A 16,616-nucleotide genomic window follows, 5' to 3' on the forward strand; every position below is an offset into this window, starting at 1 on the left:
TAGAAGAGCACTAATCCCTTTCATGATCACTCTCTACCTTCACAAATAGCCTCCCAAAGGCCCCACTTCCTACCATCACCTCTGGGGCTTAGGAGTTCAACACAGGAATTTTGGCAGAACACAGACATTCATAATATAGCAAATGTAGAAGTTTTCAGGCTTTTAATGTTTATATAAATTGTGTTTTGATCTGTTGGTGAGTTTTAATTTCTCCTTGTATACTAGTTAACCATTTGGGTTTTCATTTTTATTCCATTTCTGAAAATACTCAAGCAATTCAAAGACATTTTTCTTTCTCATTCAGATGCTTGAGACCATTCAGATACAACTTTTTACTATTGTAATAATATACCTAGGATTAGATGTCATTTTTTTAATATTCATAAAATTTAAAGCAATCTGACCTTCCTTTGTATTGTGCTGTTAGTTGTAATAGAAGACGTTCCCTGGATCTCAGTAAATTACGACCATATAATTTAGTATAATACTTTAATATCAATTTATACCATTCAAGAGGTTTTTTGAAAATTTAGACTCTGAGTTATCTTGTAAGAAAGCAGCTAGAGTTTCTTTAATTTTGCTGAAAATAATGTTGAGATTCAAGCTGGTATAAATGACCTGCCTGTGTTCACACATGTAGTTATTGATGGCAGTAATTCTAGAACTGAGATTCTAGTCTTAGATTTTAACAGTGTCCATGAAATCTAAGTCTTGTTTAATGAAGCCCCTGTAACTTCTCTGAAGGTTTTCTTTGCCTCTTCTTTTTTAGTATTTAGTCTTGATTGGGAGACCCCTATGGCTACCAGTTTCTGAATCATAGGGTCATTTGGGATGATTGATGAGTAAGGTGTTTTTCTTCCTGTCATGGAAAAAGCCATGTGGGAAAAGATAAACACTTACTTTGTTGTACTTCTATGTTATCTAATTGCCAAATTAATGGATACTAAAGTAAGGAACATGGAGAATGAGATTTGGAAGGCAAATTTATAGAGATGTGAGCAGCAAAAAATTGAAGAAATAAGCCTAATGTTTTTCCCACAGTCTTTTAGTCCCTCCCCCTTTTTTGCCCTTAAAACAGAATGTATAGTTTATATTTTAAGTATTTGATGAAAACATATGCTTATCCTTTCAATAAAATGTTGAAAAATACAAATTCTAAATGGTTAGCTCTATTTAGAAGTCAAACACTTTGGCTAAGATCAGGCTAACCTATGAAGTCTGAGGAAGGAGGAACATTTTATAGTGCCTTTGTTATTTCCTTATTGTGATTTTTGCTAAGAGATACTTCTGAACTTTACCATGAATATATGTATAATATTCTCTGTGAAGTAGCAATTATTTCCGGTTTTCTACAATGTATATTAAATGAGGATTATGTGTACGTGCATGTGTGTATAACTTCCTCCTTTGGGGGAAAAAAATCATATTGCCTCTAAAAGGATGATTTTTAAGACAATACCATTGTTCTTTTTAAAGCTGTTTATTTGAAAGCCCAGTGTAAAAACTGGCAGTCAATACAGATTAATCAATGATAATTTATTATTTAAGAACCAATTAAAGAATAAAATAGTTAGATAACACAAATAAGAGTTAGAAGGAATCTCTTTTCATTTAGTCCAACGTCCCTTATTTTATATATAAAGAGACTTAGAGACATAGTGACTTGTTTAAGGTCATGAAGCTTCGTAGTTTTAGGGCTGGTACCAGAGCCTAGTTCTGAAATAAGATTGTCAAAAATATTTGTTAGTATTAACTCACTAATCGTTATAGTTTTTTTTTTTCTGCTCTTGTTATCTTTACTTGAAAGACTGTCTAGCATTTTAATAAAGAAATCAGTAAGTCTGCATATAAAATGTAAATAAAATATTAACATGCTATGTTTTCCTGCTTCTCATGTTTTCTTGTTTACATTAGATCAGCAGGCATAAAAAGTTTGGTTATGGAGTTTTGGTTACACAAGTGGCATCAACAGCAGCAGGTGCGATAGCCCTACAAAATTCAGGTAAGTTCTTTAAAAGTGTAATTTAAATAAAATGAGCCAGTCCAGACAAAATTCAGCTGCCATGAACAAGTGTCAACTATTTCACTCTGAAGTTCTTCACAAGTTAGGCCGTAGGTAAAAGAGTGTTAATGGTATTTCCTTCTTTTCTCTTCCATGAAATCCCACTAGGAATTTTTTTCTGTAAAATATATACAATTTTTTCTTTCCTCAGAACAGTGGTACATAATGAACCTAGACTAAGATATACCTAATGGCTTTAAGAACCCTTCACTTTATAAATCAAAAGTGTGTCATCTTTTCTTGATATAGTTCCATCTGATAGGCTTAATGCTCAGTTTCAGTGATTTATATATGAATCAAGATGTATAGTCATAATAGTTGTTGCATATACATATCATTTTCTTATTCCCTTTTCTCTTCCTTTCTTGAAAGATTCTCACCCACTTAATTTTCACCACTATTTCTGGAGTTTATAGTCAGCATGTATTATCTACTACAGATTGGATTTTTAAGATGTTCAAACGTTGAAGATTTAATGTATTGTAAAGTTAACTGAACCCTGCACCAGAGACCAAATGTAATCTCTGATAGAGATGCTGTGATTATATTTAAACCTTAGAAGTGAAGAATCATAACCTCAGTGGTCACTATTGAGTCTATCCTCAAATGAAAATATTTTTCTATGATATATCTAAATCTTAAGTATTTTTTGGCTGAACTTTGGACTGCTTATATTATGAAACATATTTCTTGGCAGAAGCTGTCCTAAGCGAACCACTTACTGCTTTACTTAGAATAAAATCCAATTTATTTATAGTACTCAGGGGCACGTTAATGGAAACATTTGAAGACTAGATTCAATCCCAGATTTCCCTGTTGGTCGAGTTATTAAGCTTTAAACCTTATAGTATCCAGCTTTCCTTGAAAGGATTAAATGCAATTTTTCATAGGACAAAGGAAGGAAGACTGACACTGCCTGAGTCCCTATGATGTCTTAGGTACTGCGTTAAGAACTCTCTGTATATCATTTCATTTATACTTTACGGCAGCCTTCGAATGTAGCACTTTTTCAGTTTTCACATTGAGAACTGATGCTGTTAGAATTCAAAAGATTCAAAGATATATAACTTAATAAGCTGGCAGATTAGTAATTTGAACCCTGATGGTCTTGATTTCAGGGCCTATATATTTTGTTACACTAGAAACCCATTCTGCTCTAATGTGTTGTTGCTGCTGCTGCTGCTAAGTCGCTTCAGTCGTGTCCAACTCTGTGCGACCCCATAGATAGCAGCCCACCAGGTTTCCCTGTCCCTGGGATTCTCTAGGCAAGAACACTGGAGTGGGTTGCCATTTCCTTCTCCAATGCATGAAAGTGAAAAGTGAAAGTGAAGTTGCTCAGTCGTGTCCGACTCTAGCAATCCCATGGACTGCAGCCTACCAGGCTCCTCCATCTATGGGATTTTCTAGGCAAAAGTACTGGAGTGGGGTGCCATTGCCTTCTCCTAAATTACTGATTTTATGATTAGGTGTTTTGTTTTACACTTTCCATATGCTTTGATTCCTCATAAAGGAATTTGATAATCAAACTCAATAGTCACTTTCATTTAGATATATAGTATCTGACTCTGGAAAATTTGAAGATGGTATAGAACCAAAAGTTGTATGAAATAGAGAACTGTTCTAAGCATATGGAAATACAAAAGGATAGTTCCATTAGAGAAAGAGAACACAAGTACACTCTTTGGTTGCTTATGGTGTCTCCTGATACCTCCTTCCAGGCTGCATTTCACTGTTAACTCATTTGCAGAGTAACGTGTAAACTTTTTTGCTTTTTTTCAGGAAAACATGATGACAGAGATTATTGACTAAAGGATTAAAAACTGGGACTCAAAATTCAGTCCCCTAGGGGAATAGTTTTGAGAGTTTAGTCATTACGTAATTTAGTCATTACATAGTTTTATCATAAGCATATATTAACAATATCAGCACTAATTTCTACCAAGGTTAGAGATTATTTCTTATACAGGATTCAAGTATGTCTTTTGTCATTGTGGAACGGTCTCGTCAGAAGGATAAGTATGTCTTTCCACCACAATTCAAAGAAGTAATATACTATAAATATGATGTAAAATTCTTCTTAGGGTTTATTAATGCACTTATAACTGAATTATGGGCCAATCTGGAATGTGGAAGAGATGATGTTAGAGTAACCCATCCCAGATCTACTCCAGTGGACCCTATTGACCAAAGCTGTCAAAAGGTAAGAAATGATTTATCTAATAATGTATAGATTTTAAGTATCTCTCAAATTGCTTCATCCAGACTTTAATCTATATTCAGTTACAACCAGCAGCCTTTCCTAAGTTTGTCCTAACCCTCCTTTCTTTCATTTCTAACTTTGTGTTTCTAAAATAAACTTATAAAAGACAGAAATACCAGTGTTCCTTGGGAATTGTCTTGCAAGGACATTCTTTTTTTATGAATTCCTACTGTATTTTATACTGTAATTTTTCTCAGTTAATAAATATATAGACATCAGACAAAATAATAAACATGGACTTAAAGGAACTAGAAAAAGAACAAACAAATGCAAATTTAATAGAAAGAAAGAAATAATAAAAATCAAAACAGAAATAGAGAGAAAAAGTGAAAGTAGAAAAACAACAAGCAAACCCAGATGTAACAGAAGAAAAGAAATAATAAAAATTGAAACAGAAATACAGACTAAAAAACCAATAGAAAAGATCAGTAAAACTAACAGCTGATTTTTTGAAAAGATAAGCAAAATTAATAAACCTTTAGCTAGACTTCTCAAAAAAAGAGAGGACCCAAATAGGTTGGAAATGAAAAAGAACTTACAACCAGTATCACAGAAATCATGATATTACTATGGACAGTTATATGCCAATTAAATGGATAACCTAGAAGAAATTGTATATTTCTTGGATTTTACCCATCTTTCAAGATTGAATCAGGAATACAAAATATAAACAGTCAGATGACCAGTAATGAAATTGAATCAGTAATTTTTAAAAGACTCCCAACACACAAAAGGCCAGGATCAGATGGCTTCACAGGTGAATTATATCAGACATTTAAACAATTAATCCTTCTCCTTCTCAAACTATTCCATGTTTGAGATGAAGGAATATTTCAGAATTCAGTCTGTGAGGCCTACATCACCCTGATTCAGAAACAAGACTATGAAAAAAATATATAGGCCAGTATCACTGAAGGTAGTTGCAAAAATCCTCAATAAAATGCTGGCAAATCAAATTCAACCATATATTAAAAGGGTCATACACCATGATCATGTGGATTTATCCCAAGGTTAAAATGATGGTTCAGTATCTGCAAATTAGTTGGTGTGATAGACTACATTAATAATTGAAGGATAAAACTCATATCATCTCAGTAGGTACAGAAAGAGCTTTTGACAAAATTCAACATTCATTTATGAAACAACATTCACCGATGTATGAATGGATAAAGAAAATGTGGTGTAGGTATAGAATGAAATATTACTCAGCTATAGAATAAAATGAAATCTTGCCATTTGTGACATGAATGGACCCAGAAAGTATTATACTAAGTGAGAAAAGTCAGATGGAGAAAGACAAATACCATATGATTTCATGTCTATGTGGATTCTATTTTTGGGGGGGATTTAATTTTATTGTTATTTAAATTTTAGGAAACAATGATGTGGCTTCCATATACAAAGAGGTTCATTTAAAAGTTTTAGTCCAGTTTCTCCTTCCTTCTCTCTATAGCTTTGCTTTTGCTGTATGCTAGACAATAGCCCTTGGAGAAGGCACTGGTGACCCACTCCAGTACTCTTGCCTGGAAAATCCCATGGACGGAGGAGCCTGGTAGGCTGCAGTCCATGGGGTGGCTAAGAGTCGGACACGACTGAGCGACTTCACTTTCACTTTTCACACATTGGAGAAGGAAATGGCAACCCACTCCAGTGTTCTTGCCTGGAGAATCCCAGGGATGGCGGAGCCTGGTGGGCTGCGGTCTATGGGGTTGCACAGAGTCGGACACAACTGACGTGACATAGCAGCAGACAATAGCCCTACATAGTTATGTAAATTTAAATTAAAACTAAAAGTAAAAATTTAGTCTCAATTACGTTAATCATATCTTAAGTGCTTATCTGTAGTCACATGTAGCTAGTGACTATCATACTGTACAGTTTAGAACATAAAATTTCCATTTTATGTTCAGAAATATTTATTTTAAATATTTAAATAAAATAGTTAATTTTATTTAAATATTTAATAAATATTTAAATAAATAAATATGTTATTTATTTAAAATATTTTATGTTCAGAAATATTTTATTTATCACAGAAAATTTTATTGAACAGCCAGGACCATGGAGCTAGGGTAATACTGTTAAATAGTGTCTGAAGATGACTTATTTTGTAGTGAGTAATCTTAGCCTGTAAATAAGAAAATGCTATTCGTTCTGCTATCAATTTTTTGATTATATATCTTTGACCAAGACACTTCACTTCTCTGGTCCTCAAGTTTTCTCATCTATTAAATGATAAATTGAATTAAAATATTCTTTCCATTATCTCAGTGTTCTGATTTTTGTGAAAATTCTTTTTTTCCTTTCCTTTTTTAAAATTTATTGATTTTTAAATTGAAGGATAATTATTTTACAGAATTGTGCTGGTTTCTGCCAAACATCAAAATGAATCAGCCATAGGTATACATATGCCCCTTCCCTTTGAAACTTCCCCCCACTTCACTCCCCATCCCACCCCTTTAGGTTGTTACAGAGCCCTAGTTTGAGTTCCCTGAGTCATACAGCAAATTCCCATTGGCTGTATATTTTACATATATTAATGTAAGTTTCCATGTTAACTCTCTCCATAGATCCCACCCTCTCCTTACTCACTGCCCCTCACCCCCCTACCCATAAGTCTGTGTTCTATGTCTGGGACTCCATTGCTGCCCTACAAATAATTGCATCAGTACCATATTTCTATATTCTGTATATATATTAGTATATGATATTTGTTTTCTCTTTCTGACGTACTTCACTCTGTTTAAGAGGCTCTAGGTTCATCCACCTCATTTGAACTGACCCAGATAGATTCCTTTTTATGGCTGAGTAACATTCCATTGTATATATGTATCACAGCTTCTTCACTCACTGATTTGTCAATGGACATCTAGGTTGCTCCCATGTACTAGCTATTGTAAATAGTGCCACAGTGAACCTTGGGATACATGTGTCTTTTTCAATTTTGGTTTCCTCAGGGTATATGCTTAGTAGTGGGATTGCTGGGTCCTGTAGTGGCTTTATTCTTAGTTTTTTTAAGGAATCTCCATACTGAGTTCCTTAGTGACTGTATCAATTTACATTCCCACCAACAGTGCAAGACTGTTCCCTTTTCTCCACACCCTCTACAGCATTTATTGTTTGTAAACTTTTTGACAATGGCCATTCTGACCAGTATCAGATGATATCTCCTCTTAGTTTGATTTGCATTGCTCTAATAATGAGCGATGTTGAGCATCTTTTCATGTGTTTGTTATCCATCTGTGTATTTTCTTTGGAGAAATGTCTATTTAGGTCTTTTTCCCGCTTTTTGATTGGGTGTTTTTCTGATATTGACTTGTATGAGTGGTTTCTATATTTTGGAAATTAATCCTTTGTCTATTGTGTCATTTGCTATTATTTTCCCCCATTCCGAGGGTTGTCTTTTCACCTTGCTTATAGTTTCCTTTGCTGTGCAAAAGCTTTTAAGTTTAGCTAGGTCCCACTGTTTATTTTTGTTTTTATTTCTATTACTCTAGGAAGTAGATCATAGAGGATCTTGGTGTGATTTATGTCTCAGAGTGTTCTGCCTATGTTTTCCTCTAAGAGTTTTATAGTTTGTGATCTTACATTTAGGTCTTTAATCCATTTTGAATTTATATTTGTGTATGGTGTTAGGAAGTGTTCTAATTTCATTCTTTTATACATAGCTGTCCAGTTTTCCCAGCAACACTTATTGAAGAGGCTATCTTTGCCCCATTGTATATTCTTGCCTCCTTTGTCAAAAATAAGGTAACCTTAGGTGTGTGGATTTATCTCTGGGGGTTCTGTCTTGTTGCATTGGTCTGTATTTCTGTTTTTGTGCCAGACCATACTGTCTTGATGACTGTAGCTTTGTAGTATAGTCTGAAGTCAGGAAGGTTGATTCCTCCAGCTCCATTCTACTTTTCAGGATTACCTTGGCTTGGGGTCTTTTGTGTTTCCATATGAACTTTGAAATTTTTTGTCCTATTTTTGTGAAAAATGCCATTGGTAATTTGATAGGGATCTCATTGAATCTGTAGATTGCATTTGGTAGTATAATCATTTTTTATTTTAGTGAAAATTCTTTATGTGTATGATCTTCAAAATTTCTGAGACTAGTGAACTAGTGAACTGCCAAGAGGAAAACTTAATAGTTACAAATAAGTGCAATTAATACAATAAAAACTAAATATATAAGTATTAACAGAATATAGGGCTTCTAGATGTGAATGGACTTAATAAGAAAGCCTTCTATAAAAATGTGGCAAACTTTTGAAAGCTTATAAAGTAACATAATAGGTCAATGGGAGGACTAAAGGGAGCTCCTTAGTAGGAAAAGAAAAGTTTGTATATGTGGCAGTCACTTGAAGGAGACTGCAGGCAGATTGATTGACTGCAGTGATGACTTCAGGCTGAGGAAACTTAATGGCAACTGAGGCTTTTGCAACTGAAGAGAAGAAAAGTGTCAATAAAGTGCCTTGAAAGTCATGCTAAGGACTTTAGATCTGATGTTTAGTACTGGACAACCACCGCATACTTTTGCACAGGGCATCCAAGGAATGAACTGTGCCTGAAAAAAATATTCGGATTCTTGTCAATGAGAGAAGAACAGGAGCTTAAAGTTTTCATGGAGAGATTAACTTGGTAAAATTGCATGAGAAAATGAGCTGATTTTGATAGGAAAAGCCACAGCTTTTTCTAATTAACTGTAATTATTAATAGATTACTTGAATTTCCAGTGAATGTATCATCAGGTAAAGGCTGAAGATAGCCTTGTGACCTGAGTGCTATAATATATAGAATTCTTTATCTTGCTCCAGAGCCCTGAAGTATTATATTTTCTTACACATCAGATATAACAATGCAAAGAATGAGAAAAATGTATCATTTCATTATTTTCAGAACCAAACTGTCAGAGATACATGATATTTTAAAACATTTTCCAACTCTCAGGTACATTTTCTCATAGTTTTTATTCATTGTCAGTACATAGATTATTGTTGATGTTAACTATTTTGTACTTATCATAGAAGCATATATTTCAGTTTTATGGGTTGATTAGACTTATTTTAAAAACTCCCATTTGCATTAATGACTCTTCAGTGGATGTGATTGAGAAAAAAAATGAACCATTTGAACAGTTTTTTTTCTTCCCACCTAGTCTTTTCTAGCACTGGTGAACCTGTTATCTTATCCTGCTGTTTTTGAGCTGGTTGGCAATCAAAGCCTTCCTAATAAAGCAGAATATTCTCTTCGTGAAGTCCCAACAAGTGTTATTGTAAGTTATTTTCTTTTAATCTTTCACTTTTATAGTGCTACTTTTTAAGATGTATAGTAAAAATGCAATGTAACAGAAAAAAATGGTACAATAAATCACATTTGAAAACCTATTTGATTTATTTACCTATAAGTGAAAGTGAAGTCTCTCAGTTGTGTCCAACTCTTTGCAACCCCATAGACTGTAGCCTACCAGGCTCCTCAGTCCATGGAATTTTCTTTCCAGGCAAGAGTACTGGAGCGAGTTGCCATTTCCTTCTCCAGTGTAGAATATTCGCTTCCAAATTATCTGTAAATGGAATCTTTGATCCTGGATGTCTAAAAATGGCAGCACCTATTGAAATAACAACGTTAATGTGAGTTTGAGTAAGCTCCGGGAGTTGGTGATGGGCAGGGAAGCCTGGCGTGCTGCAGTCCATGGGGTCTCAAAGAGTTGGACATGACTGAGCGATTGAACTAAAAGGTTTCCCAAATAAGGAAGAGATCCAGCATATATAAAAGTTAGTGTACTAATTATTTTTAGATGACTCATGTTATTAGTCACATGATTATTTCTCCTTCATTGACTAAGATAATTAGGGATAAATTGTATCTAAAGAGTCCAATATGTTTTCTGCTTATGTTTTAAATGATCTGTGTATTACTGCCCTATGAGGGCAGTATATGCATATTTATTTAATTTGAAACTTATTTTATATTCATATTTCAAAATGGGTAACTTATTTTAATCATTCAAGTGTATTTAGTTACTCATCTTTTGTTAAATTTATGAATTAAACCCCCATTTGTATTTAAATACAAATTAAATATGTGTATATATGCATTACTAAGGAATCATTTAATTCTGAAATCCCAATCATTGGATTTATCTTTTGGTCACTTTGTCCAGTGTGTTGTTTTTCTTATATCATTTTGACCTTTTGAATTCTTCTAATTCTTGTTTACCCTAAACATTTTATTTTCAAGAATTTGCTCTACTTTGGAAATTTTTTGATAATTTATATGAATGAAATACAAATAAAATATTTTTCTCTTTGAACTTTTATGTTCTTGAGGTGTCCCAATTTTAGCTTATACTTACTTGTATCTTGGCACTTCTTAAGTAGTTTTATAATTAACCATTTATATACCTGTCTTCCCTGCTACACTGTGAGGACCTGAAAGCGAGTAGAATATCTTGGTCATATTTACATCTAGTAATAACTGGATCCAGTGAATGGTTTTTGAAAGTATTTCTAATATTATTGCCTTTATTGAAATCTGTTATGGAACACAAGTGTTATATTAATACAAATGTGCTGTTATTTAATCTAGAGCAATGGCTTGAGTGTTTGTTCTCAAGTTTTTGTGGATATGCTACAGTGCCTAGTCAAAAATACCTGTCCACTTAGGTAAAGGATTTGTCCTTAATATAATCTTAAAATGATTAACTGCATATAGTTTTGATAGTCCATCTTCTTAATGACACTACATTTTAACCCTGTAAATGAATCACTGCTTCCAATCATCATTTAAACAAGTATAAACACTTATTAAAAAAAAATTCCCTTGATCTATGTTGTCTTTTAGCTATCACCCTATAGTTTTCTTTGTCAGAAAGTATCTTGAAAAAATTGCCTATATTTCAATTCTCAACTTCTTTCTCTTGTATCAACTCTAGAAGTCACTGTAATCTGGAGTCTTGTTCTGCCAAAAGTCACTGATAAATACGTAATTCCCTAATCTAATGGAACCTTCCCCTCAGTTCAGTTCAGTTCAGGCGCTCAGTTGTGTCTGACTCTTTGCGATCCCATGAATTGCAGCATTCCAGGCCTCCCTGTCCATCACCAACTCCTGGAGTTCACTCAAACTCACGTCCATCGAGTCGGTGATGCCATCCAGCCATCTCATCCTCTGTCGTCCCCTTCTCCTCTTGCCCCCAATCCCTCCCAGCATCAGGGTCTTTTCCAATGAGTCAACTCTTCGCATGAGGTGGCCAAAGTACTGGAGTTTCAGCTTTAGCATCAGTCCTTCCAAAGAATACCCAGGGCTGATCTCCTTCAGAATGGACTGGTTGGATCTCCTTGCAGTCCAAGGGACTCTCAAGAGTCTTCTCTAACACCACAGTTCAAAAGCACTAATTCTTTGGCGCTCAGCTTTCTTCACAGTCCAACTCTCACTCCATACATGACCACTGGAAAAACCATAGCCTTGACTAGACGGACCTTTGTTGGCAAAGTAATGTCTCTGCTTTTGAATATGCTATCTAGGTTGGTCATAACTTTCCTTCCAAGGAGTAAGTGTCTTTTAGTTTCATGGCTGCAGTCACCATCTGCAGTGATTTTGGAGCCCAAAAAAATAAAGTCTGATACTGTTTCCACTGTTTCTCCATCTATTTCCCATGAAGTGGTGGGACCGGATGCCATGATCTTAGTTTTCTGAATGTTGAACTTTAAGCCAACTTTTTCACTCTCCTCTTTCACTTTCATCAAGAGGCTTTTTAGTTCCTGTTCACTTTCTGCTATAAGGGTGGTGTCATCTGTATATCTGAGGTTATTGATATTTCTCCCGGCAATCTTGATTCCAGCTTGTGCTTCTTCCAGCCCAGCATTTTTCATGATGTACTCTGCATATAAGTTAAATAACCTTCCCCTGTATTTAACTTAATTTACCACATTGTGGCATTTAATGGAGTTGATTCATTCCTCCTCATTGTCATTGTCTTCTGTGGCTATGGCACTAGTTCTAGTTCTCTTACAGCTTCTGTGGTCTCTTTTGTGGACTTCTCTTCTGCTGTCTTATGTCCTTTAGGTTCAATCAGTTCAGTCACTCAGTTGTGTCTGACTCTTTGTGACCCCATGTACTGCAGCACATCAGGCTTCCCTGTCCATCACCAACTCGTCAAGCTTGTTCAAAGTCTTGTCCATCATGCCATCTAACTATCTCATCCTCTGTTATCCCCTTCTCCTGACTTCAATTCTTCGCAGCATCAGGGTCTTTGCCAGTGAGTCACCTCTTCACATGAGGTGGCCAAAATATTGGGAGTTTCAGCTTCAGCATCGGTCCTTCTGTTGAATATTCAGGACTGATTTCCTTTAGTATTGACTGGTTTGATCTCTTTACAGTCCAAGGGACTCTTAAGAGTCTTCTCCAACACCACAGTTCCATACCTTTAGGTTCATTTCATCCAATTCTGTGGCTTTGGTTGTACATTCACAGCTCTCTGAACTGTATCACTTACTTGACTGCCAGGACTATACCCATAATCTACCAGATAATGGACATTAGGAAAACTCATAGAAATCTTAGATTTAACCATGTCCACAACTGAATATTATGTTTTTCTCTGTCTTAAATCAATTCCATTTCTTATTTTTCTATCTCAACGTATGGCACTATCATTCACATAGTTGAATGAGCTACAAACTGGAAAGTCATTTTTGACTCCTCTTTATGGTAGTTTTTACTATTTATAAATTTTTCTCTCCTTCATGACTTGATCTTATTTACTTTATTTATATTAAGACTACCTTAGTTTAGACCTTTGTTTCTTGTCTAGATTACTCCAGTGATATGTTAACTGTTTTTTCTTCCAGTCTTAGCTCATAAGTTATCCTCACAATAATCCTTTAAAAGTGAAAGCCAGATGCAGTCTTTCTGTTTTTTTCCTTATTCCCTTTTTCTCTATACACAGTCCATGCTCCTTCGCATTATCTAATATCTAGTGTAGTCTGTATAGAAGTTTCCTCTGCTGGGTCAAAGATGTCTTTGTTTTTTTTCAGTTTCTCAAGTCATGATCCAAACAAGGTCCACATGTTGCATTCAGTCATTATATCCTTTTCAGTCATTTTCTAAAACATTTTCCCCTTTTTGTTTCCATGCAGTTAACTTATTGGAGAAACTAGGCTACTTTTGCTATGAGTTGTACTAATTGTTTCATTAAGAGATGTGAAATGGTGATTCTAGTCTGTCGTTCTTTTCTGTATTTAACTGAAATTATTTAATAAAGGGAATCCTGAAATACAGTTCTTTCAGAAATAGCAAAATAAATGCTTGATATTTTAATTTGCAGAGTAATAAATTTATGTTCTAGTAATCTGTAAAAGGGAAGTTTTATGATGGTTATTATCATAATGAACTTCTGGATTTTACACATATATTTCAACTCAGTGCAGTCATTATTGCTTTTGATGGTCAAAATATTCTTTCATTGTCTACTGACTCCTTTTGTTATTTGGTAGTTTTATTTATTGATTTATTTGATAGGATATTCCAGGCTCATTGTATACATTTTCTGGTTTAGGCTTTCTCCTCTTCTATTTTAAATATCCCTTTGTCTTTTTCTTACAAGAACACCGTCATTAGATTTAGGGCCTACTTGCTTAATCCAAGATTATCTTATCTGGATTCTTAGTTACCTCTGCAAAGACCCTTTTTCTCAATAGGGTAACAGTCATAGATTTTTGGGATTAGAACATAGACATGCTTTTTCAGGGATAGTTACCATTCAACTCACCACTCTGGCAGAATGGCATTTTCATCTACCTCTTGTCTATAGACTGAATGTTTGTATACCCCCAAATTAATTTATTGAAACTTCATTCCCAGTATGAGGATATTTGGAGGTGGGGTTTTTACGGGGTGAAGTGAAGTGAAGTAAAAGTCTCTCAGTCATGTCCACCTCTTTGTGACCCCATGGATTATACAGTCCATGGAATTCTCCAGGCCAGATTACTGGAGTGGGTAGCCATTCCCTTTTCCAGGGGATCTTCCCAACCCAGGGATTCAACCTAGGTCTCCCACATTGCAGGCAGATTCCTTACCAGCTGAGCCACAGGGGAAGCCCTTTGAGGGGTGAATAGTGCCTAAAAAAAAAAAAAAAAAAAAAAAAAACCGTTGCCCCTTCTGCCATCTGAAGACACAGCAAAAAATAACTGTCTGTGAGCTAGAAAATAGATCCTCATCAGACACAAAATCTGGCAACTTGATCTTGTACTTCTCAGCCTCCAGAAATGTGAGAAATAAACTTCTGTTGTTTATAAACCACCCAGTCTATGGAATTTTATTATAGTGTCCAGAATGGACTAAGACATTCCCTTCTTTGAAAAAGTACAAGGAAGGACTTTTAATAGACTGAATTTTGCTTATAGATGTTCATGGGCTAACTAGTTGCAAGATACTCCTAATAATGCAAGTATGGGAATATTGGCATTATGGTTGATCTGTTCTTTACCCTTCACTTGGCCCTATCTTAAGTAAAAGGCATCAAATAGCACAAACACAAGCTTTGGGACAATTGTAAACACAATAGGCACTCAAACATATATTGATTTATAGAAAATGAATATTCTTCTTTGTTTTTCCAGTCTTGGTTTCATTCTGGCTTACTTGGTCATTTAATGTATTCTCAAGCTAGACAATATGCTTTAAAAAAAAAAAAAAAAGTACAGAGTTCCTGACTCCTTTTTGCAAGTCCCAAACCTTACTTGCACTGATTTGTTACTGGAAAGCTACTGCTTATTTTAGGAAACATTGCCTTCTTGATACCCATTTTGCTTAGAAACTGAATTTCTCCATAAGGCAGACTTCTCAGGAGTTTCCTTTTCTTCCCTAAGTGGTGATCCATCAATATAATCCTCTTTGAAGAAGAATTCATTTATTGTAACATTTGTTCTCTGAAAAATGCATTATCATTGATAGATTGCTGCAGTTAGCTTATTGGAAATACATTCTATATCCTGTATTCTTACAGTATCTAGTACTTAGATTCAGAGCTAAAACTTTTGAACCATGAAGTGTCAAGAAGTGTTTTGAAACAAGGAATGTCTAGTGAGAAATGGAGTATTTCCTGCTGTATCAGTAAACAAGGATGTCACAGGCATCAGTGATTCTGGGCCTCCAAAGGTGAATTCCTGAACCCTGAGGGCACTCAGGAAGGAGAAAAATACCTTAGTGAGACCAGGCAGCCATTAGGCTCCAGCCACTCCCTGTGGTGAGCACTAAAGAATTCAGGATGTGAACTTAGGATACTGGCCCTAGGATAGGTGAGATGCTAATAAAAGGAATGATTTCTGTGAGTCCAGACTCTTGTATCTTTCCAAACATAGAAAAGTGCTAAATTCCTTAATTTGGGATATCTGGTTTTCTTTAATTCACAAAGATGTTCAGACTACCTGCCTTTTGTTGCAAACTTCTGTATAACCTGACTCACACCCCGACCCACCCCCCTAGAGCAGTTTTCTCAGGGTTTCCTGAGATGTTGCCTCTTGAGCTTAAGTCCTAAAAATTTGCATTGAATAAAACATAACTCTCAACTTTAAGGTTGTGACTATTTTTAAGTCAACGCTTGCTAAGAAGCAGACAACAGTGACAGATTCTTAAAGTTAGCAATTCTTTCATTCTTCATTGTTAGGCAGTTTATTTAATATTTGCTGATTGTAAATTCTTGTGCTTACATTATTTACACATTTTTCAAGATATCTGTGGAATGGTAAATGCCTTCCTAAGTGTTCCATGTAAACATTTCAGTTTGTAAGTTTATTAAAAATCCTGTATTTACTGTGTCTTGTTTATTATTTTTCAGATGTGATTTTTAAGTCCATTATTTCCTCCTTCTTACAGACTTATTTTGTGGCCTCTTAAGTTATTTGATATGTTTGTACTATTATCTATATTGACCTCAGTAAATATTCTGTGACTTTATTCCCTAGTATAATCTTCCTCTTTTTGCCATATTGGTTACAGAAGTATCTTGAATTTAAACTCATGGAATGTAGCAAGTTTGTTGGTCAGGAAAATGAACAATGAGAGAGAAAGGTATTTGTCTATGAATAAATATCTTAGGCCTAAACAAAGATATGCACAAAAGTCAGGCATTATAGAAAGAAAGCCTTTTAGAGAATGCTCAGAATTTTGTGTTGGGCTTTTATTGTCATTGCTTGGGACAGCTGATGACACCTAGGCATCAAGTTCTCTCTGCATCAGTGATTTTTAAACCTGGTTACCCATTGCAACAACTTTGGGAAGCTTTTACAAGGATGTTAATGCCAGAATCCT

General features: G+C 34.9%; 1 protein-coding gene across 7 annotated transcripts in view; it reads left to right on the plus strand.

Moving 5' to 3' along the window:
• The window catches only part of TBC1D32 (TBC1 domain family member 32), a 206,220-nt gene that overhangs the window by 76,734 nt on the left and 112,870 nt on the right, over nucleotides 1-16,616 (plus strand). For all 7 annotated transcript variants that reach the window (XM_070795892.1, XM_070795889.1, XM_070795891.1 and 4 more), the window contains 3 exons: nucleotides 1,915-2,002; nucleotides 4,144-4,262; nucleotides 9,466-9,582. In XM_070795892.1, coding sequence (XP_070651993.1) covers nucleotides 1,915-2,002; nucleotides 4,144-4,262; nucleotides 9,466-9,582 — 324 coding nt within the window. The remainder of the gene's footprint in view (nucleotides 1-1,914; nucleotides 2,003-4,143; nucleotides 4,263-9,465; nucleotides 9,583-16,616) is intronic.

Source organism: Bos indicus, chromosome 9 (genome assembly GCF_029378745.1).
Source record: "Bos indicus isolate NIAB-ARS_2022 breed Sahiwal x Tharparkar chromosome 9, NIAB-ARS_B.indTharparkar_mat_pri_1.0, whole genome shotgun sequence".
In the NCBI taxonomy this organism is placed as follows: domain Eukaryota; kingdom Metazoa; phylum Chordata; class Mammalia; order Artiodactyla; family Bovidae; genus Bos; species Bos indicus.